At 46.8% G+C, this 6,505-nt stretch overlaps 1 protein-coding gene and 1 long non-coding RNA gene across 4 annotated transcripts; one reads left to right on the top strand and one right to left on the bottom strand.

Moving 5' to 3' along the window:
* Positions 1-2,552: 2,552 nt before the first annotated feature.
* Positions 2,553-5,915, bottom strand: LOC105035970 (BTB/POZ domain-containing protein At5g66560). 3 transcript variants are annotated; one of them, XM_010911687.4, is made up of 4 exons: positions 5,337-5,915; positions 5,156-5,225; positions 3,599-5,023; positions 2,553-3,428 (listed from the first exon to the last, which is right to left on the bottom strand). In XM_010911687.4, the coding sequence occupies exons 1-4, from the start codon at positions 5,372-5,374 to the stop codon at positions 2,883-2,885; spliced, it is 2,079 nt and encodes a 692-aa protein (XP_010909989.1). In that variant the 5' UTR covers positions 5,375-5,915; the 3' UTR covers positions 2,553-2,882. The 3 variants fall into 3 exon arrangements, with proteins under 3 accessions (XP_010909989.1, XP_073105711.1, XP_019703059.1); XM_073249610.1 differs by having other exon boundaries at positions 5,156-5,256; positions 5,337-5,914; XM_019847500.3 differs by lacking the exon at positions 5,156-5,225.
* On the top strand, positions 3,287-6,268 carry LOC140854136 (uncharacterized). Its single transcript, XR_012137263.1, has 2 exons — positions 3,287-3,422; positions 6,024-6,268. It is a non-coding gene; the product is annotated as an uncharacterized lncRNA (long non-coding RNA).
* The last annotated feature ends 237 nt before the right edge of the window (positions 6,269-6,505 follow it).

Raw genomic sequence — 6,505 nt, 5'->3', positions numbered from 1 at the left:
CGTGAGGCCTAAACATACAGGCCCTTTATTTTGCGTGCACGTTAGCATCCGTAGGAAAGCAGGAGGATCTTCAAGACGTCACTCCTTCAGAAGGGTAGCAAGGGAAGGGAAGTGATCTTATCACCACACCATGAAGAGGAAACAAGAAGGACCCACACTAGAAAAAAAAATCAATGCCTCAAAAGCTCACGCCATAAAAGAAGGATGCCTCCTTTCTTAGCGCACAATCTCTCACGGCTTTCTCCTTAGTTCTTTTTGTCACACAAAAATTAGATCTTAGACACCATGAATTAGGTCCCTTCTTTTATATATAAGGTGCCCCAAATCTGATCTAGAGTCCGAACCAATTTAGGACTCAAAATCTTATCCAAAGAAGATGTAATAAAGAAAGGAGAGTGCCCATTAAAGCTTCATGCGAACACTTTCATTGTGCACTCCCATATGGGGCAAAAAAAATCAATTCCTTTCCTCCTTTGGATGGCCACTATGAGAGAGAGAGTCCCAGCTTTTTGAAACTCTTTGGTTCTAAACTAATTGACTTCAAATTTGACTCAAATTGGATCCGATTCGAACCCGATTCGAATCAGATTCGAAGAGCCTGTCAATCCTAATCTAATTAGGATTCTGATCCAAGTCGAATTTGAATTTTTAATCTAATTAATTTTTAATTAAATTATATTTAATTTAAAATTAATTAGGATATAAATTGACTCTCTCGTAAATCCTTTGGATCATTGATCAGATCATTATCATCTCCAAAATTAAACCTAAACTTTATATTTCGTACTAGCTAGACATAGTCAACTCTTTAATTCTATATGACTTCTAACTTAATTCTCAATTAAGATAATATATTTGTTCAATTAAATCTCATATATCCAAATTGAACTCATAGACTTAAGTCAATTCTTTTCTATTTTGTCGGACTTTTATGCGTGACTCCATAGGTTCGAACACTAAGCCAGTAGTACAGAAAACTATTTTCTGTACTAATCGAAGTTACTATCTAGCAATAATTTTCGACATCTGGATAGATCGAATATTTGCAAGGTAGCACTCAAGAACCATGGAATATGGTTACTATATAATTCATCCATTTGATCCTGAATGCTCAAGATAACCTAGGATTTAACTGTCAACCCTAGATTAGTCATCCATATTGTATTTCAATATTTTTCAAATCCTATGACCTATCATATAGATTATCCCGATCAAAGTCTTACTTAATTAAAATAGAATGATGCATCAACTTTTAAAATCCGGAGGCATCAATCCCCTTGATCCACATATTGATAACCACAAGTATTTGATTGTATCCAAAAATCTTCCATTATTGAATTAAAAATTCAGGTAATCCGGCACTAAAGCACAGTGAGTTGCTTGCAAGTCACCATGGTGATCTCAGATAGGAGGGATACTTATGTCCATATTCTTCGTTAGCGGCCCTTAATAGCAAAACACTTCATAGGTGAGTTACTTGTTCAATGACGATATACTCTTGCATCTCACATATATGCCATATCAGTGTCTCTATAATTTTTGTTAAGAGAACAACCAACCTATATGGCACATAATGATCTATACTTGATAAACGTCATCGTCCCTCAATGACGTATCATTTGGTCGTGAATATATTTAAGAACTATTCGATAAATTCTCCTTCGTCGATTGTCATATAGTTCTAAGGACTTCATCATAACACAAGTTCTATAAAGAAATATATATACCTTGTCATAAAAAATACTAAATAACTTTTATTAATTCATAATTCATATACAAGATACAAAGAGTACAATCATCCAAATAATTGCTTTTAGGACACATTTCCTAACACAGCACATACATGGCCGACCAATCTCAGCCAACTTAAGATCGAGCACTTACTCCACGGACTCCGAAACCTCAACCCCGGATGATCTATTATAACTCGTCCTTGATCGAATTAAGCTCTTCATCAAATCCATCTCTTCTTCAAATTGAGAAAGTCCAGATAAAATAGAATTCCTCTACGATTGAGTCTTCCGTAAAAAGAAAATATCTTGTTCGAATCAATCTATATAACGAATTTAGAAATTATCACAACTCCGAGATGGATATGACTCCAATACCTTTCCTATAAATAAAAGCTCCGAGACTCTCTAAGGTATACAATCGACTACTCATTCTCTCCTTTTATTGTTCTCAAATTTTCTGACTTGAGCGTCGGAAGATTTTTATCGGAGAAACACCACCCCCAGTGAGGACTTGTTTTACAGGTATTTGGACGAAGCTCTAGCTGCGGTTCTATCTTGGCCCCATCCACCTCGATGACCAATCTCAGTTGGAAAGATCGGTAGCAATATTTTCAATAAAAAAATTCAGCTTCATCTATCCCTAGCGTTGCTCAAGATGCTGGTGCTAAATTCCTGTGTTTCTGTACTCTTAGAAGCTTAGGAAATTTGAATATACGAATATTGGTACTGGCTCAGCAAGCTATAACGTAGCACAGCTTGGCTTGCGTGAACCCATGCGATACTTAGCTGTCCCATCTCTATCTCACTGCATTTTCAAGGTTTTAAAAGGAAAAATGGAGCAGACGAGAGATTCCATCCCCTGCTCGCTGCCAACAAAAGTTGGACATTCGTAGCTGTTAAGGCGAATTTGCAGAGACCCCGAGCCGACACGTCTAAAAGGTTCGAAGGAATCGGACGGAAGGCTGATGGACTGGGAGGCTCCACAAGGATATTATCATCCTGGTACATTTGCTTATTATAAGATAACGCTAAAAACAAAATAAGATGACCTTGCTATACAAGCAAGGTGCTTTCATGCGTGGTTTGAAAAAAAAAATGGTAGAAGAAAGAGCCAAAGCAGTCACGTGTTTGTTTGCGATCCCGTCCGGTCTACGGGCTGAGATCCTCCAAGCGGGAGGACTTGGACTCCACCACCGTGCGCTCGTGCGAGTCGCACACCTGCGTGCTGAGCCTGCACCCCAGCCTCGACATCCTCGTCCTCCTCCTACTTGCTCCACCCGCGCCCGGCCTATCACTACCTTTGCAGCCGGGGCTGTCCATCTTGGCGATGGCCTTCTTCATGCTGGCGCACTCCCACTCCAGCTCCTGCACCCTGCTCCGCATGCTGTCCATGTCCAGCCTCAGCACCTGGTTCTCCCGCACAGCCGTTCGCCACGACACCGAGGCTGCCACGTCCCCGCCGCCGCCACGTGTCCTCCCCGCACTCGCCGCCGCCGCCTCCTGCTCTGCTGCCAGGAGCGTCCTGGCGATGGCCTGCTGGAGCTGGAGCTGCTCGAAGAAGAGCACCTGCACCACCGCCCTCAGCGGCAGCTGCTCGTTCTGGGCCGCGTGGGTGCACGCCTCCAGCGTCAGCTTCCGGCAGTCCACCACGTTGCATACCCGCTCCCGCTCCTCCTCCCTCATCCGCAGGTGCGCCTGCGAAGGAATGATGCCACGTTGTTCGTCTCTTTTTACTTTTCTTGTTTCTATTACTTTCGAATTGGGATTTTACCCATCGATCCGGAGACAAACAAAAGAAAAAGAGAGAGAAAAAAAAAAAAAGAAACACCGCGAAAATCGGATGTCTTCAACGAAACGTACCCTACCTTGAGATAGATGTCAACGGCCCGATAGAGCCCATCGTCGTAGACCCTCGCGCGATCGGGGAGGGAAGACGCCAGCTCGCAAAACCTGTCGGGCGTCAGATTGGCGTCCGACGCGATCTCCGCCATGTACCCGTCCACGAGCTTTCCCACCGCCGTCAGCTTGTAGACACGCGGCAATATCCTCGCCCCACCATCCTCCTCCTCGTCGGAGACGGTTACCACAGCCGACGAGCTCTCCTCCGCCTCCGCCTTCTCTAAACCCTCGAGGAAGTGGCCCAGGATCCGCTGCACGCAGTCGACGTCGTAAAGCGTCTCCGCGTGGTAGGAGTAGCACGGGATCAGCAGATCGTCCAGCGTCGCCTCCTCCAGCTGCGACGCGATCTTCCGTTCCAGAGCCGTCCTCGAAGCTCCCGAGGCTCGCAGGATGTTGACCGTCCGCAGGAGCCCGAAGAGGAATCGGGTGGTCGTCCGGCCCGCGCGCGAGCTCTTCTCTGTGGGCAGATTGGTGATTACGGTCTCCAGGAGCTCCCTCTGCTCCTGTTCCGAGGCCACGGGCGCGGAGGCGTGACGGCGGGTGGTGGTTGACCGGGAGAGCCCGGGGATGGATCTCTTGGCGTAGGACACGAGCGCCGCCTCCATGGCCTCCGAGCCCATATCTTGGGCCTTCATGGCCGCGATCACGCGCTTGTACATCGGCAGGCTCAGGATCGTCAGGGCCTCGAACCAAGAATCCGCCGCGGCGGTGGCGGCGGCGGTGGAGGAGGAGGACCGGATCCCGCCCCTCCGGTGGATCCCGGTGTCGATCCCATTCCAGAGGACGGCGTTCGAGGCTTCTCCAGGCCCGTCATTGACCGGCCACCCGAAAAGGGATCTGGGATCGGAGGAGGAGCTGGCCATGGTGGCTATCGAATCGATACAGCGCTGTACGATGCCCAGGTGCTCTGCCAGGGGCTCAAGGTCCTCGCAGGACTTGAGGGCTTGAACCGACTCCTGGAGGTTGCAAAGGACGGACTGGGCGAAGAACCGATCGGTGCGGGAGACGAGGTTGTCCTCCGCGAATTCCTCGGTCATCTCGAGGTACTCCGCCGCGCAGTGGAGAGGAGCGACGTTCCACGACGTGAGCTCGACCTTGACGCCGTAGCAGAACTTGGCTGCCCCCTCGAACGTCTCCGGCCCGCCGGGGAAGTTCAGGAGGCAGATGTGGCGCGTCTCCATCGCTTCCTTTTCTTCTTGGATCTCCTCTTCTCCTTCTCGTTGTCCCTCCTCGTCCACCTCCTCCTCTTCTTCCTCCTTCTCCTCCTCCTTGGATTCAGCACCATCGTCTCCTCTGTTCTGCACTCTTCTCATTTGTCCACGCTCTCCGGGGTTTTCCTCCTGCTCGATTATCAGCCGATGGAGCTTTCTACTCTTGCACATCAAAGGGAACTGTCGCCACGGAGGCCAAAAAGATGGGGAAAAAAAGATTTATAAGTCTTTTGAGGATGATTTGATATTCTTTCCTTCCCTCTGGAAAGCAGCAGAAACCAAACAGAGCAAGATATGAGAATTCTCGATCACCTTGTGGAGATGGAAGATCATCTCTTCGACTTCGACGACGACGTCGCTCGGCAGTCCAGTGGTACAGAACCTGCCGATGGTGGCGAATAAGGTTGCACCATCTTGGAAGTAGTCGAAGAGAATGGGAGAAGGGAAACGAGCAAGAAGGAGAGTTACGAATGTAACAGGGAAATTTTCTTACCAAGCCTGGCCTTTGGAACTGAGCTTCTCTGCCACCATTTTTCTCTTGCCCGAATTCTTTGGAATGTCGCCCTCTACCTGCGGCTGCCGCTGGTGTTAGCACCAGAACCCATCAGTCCCGCAGAACCGGGGTCCCTCTTTCTCCAACAGCATCTCTTCCTTCCTTCCTCCCTCACTTGATTCGTTTGGGAAGGATGATCCGAGTTCTATAAAGAGAGCCTGCTTATTTCTGGGATAGGTGGAAGCGGTGTGCACGCGCCGCGACTCTTGAACCCAGGAGAATCCACAGGCAAAGCATCCTCCTTTTAAAAAGGAGAGGAATTCCACAGGGGGGCACAAACAATGGAGCAAAACAGAGCTCGAACAGACCCCGCCCCCAAACACAATTATTGTCATCCTTTATTTTTAATTAATTACTCGAACATCGATCATTGTCTTTAGCTGTTCCTCTTGCAGGCTTAATTATAATTACCTCAGAATCCCACTCCGGGTAGTTATTGCGGAGGAGTAAAGAATCAGTGGGAAAGCTCATTCTTTCCTTTTCAACATTTTCATATGCACGCCAAGTAAAAAATCCTTTCTGTTGGTACAATGTAATGTTCTTATTTCGATCCGGTTTCTTCCTTGATTGGCTTGTCTTCCGTTTCTTTATTTATTTTTAATTTATTTTCGTATTTGGGACTTGCAGGTCATGAGAATTTTCAGGCTTCTGCAGCGTGACATAAATATCCCATCTACCATTCAACATGGCGCATTGAAGAGAGGGGGACCGAACCGGAGAGGTGGGAAACATGCAAACTATCAAACTTGAAAGAGGCATCCCATGCAATGCATAACCTCAAGAACCAAAAATGCAATTTTCTAGTTCAAGTTACCAATGTTGCTACCAATATCCGATCTGGTGATCTAAAATCATGGAAGATGTTATTGATCTTTTACGGTGGAAGATGAAGTGGCAATCTGTATACCAAAAAAAAAAAGTACAGAAGGCCGTCAGAGCTAATCCAACCAAGGGGTCTTAAATGTTTAAGTAATCTCGAAGAATAGAATATGTAGAGGAAGAAAAATTAAGGGATATTTGGTTGGGAGGAGTGGAGATCTGAAATCAGAATTGGAATGGATGACTCCCATTCCAACTATTTAGTTGGAAGGAGTCCCATTCCATTCTGA

Source organism: Elaeis guineensis, chromosome 15 (assembly GCF_000442705.2).
Source record: "Elaeis guineensis isolate ETL-2024a chromosome 15, EG11, whole genome shotgun sequence".
Taxonomy (NCBI): Eukaryota; Viridiplantae; Streptophyta; class Magnoliopsida; order Arecales; family Arecaceae; genus Elaeis; species Elaeis guineensis.
Note: the sequence above shows the minus strand (reverse complement) of the source record. Positions and strands in the feature narration are given on the sequence as shown.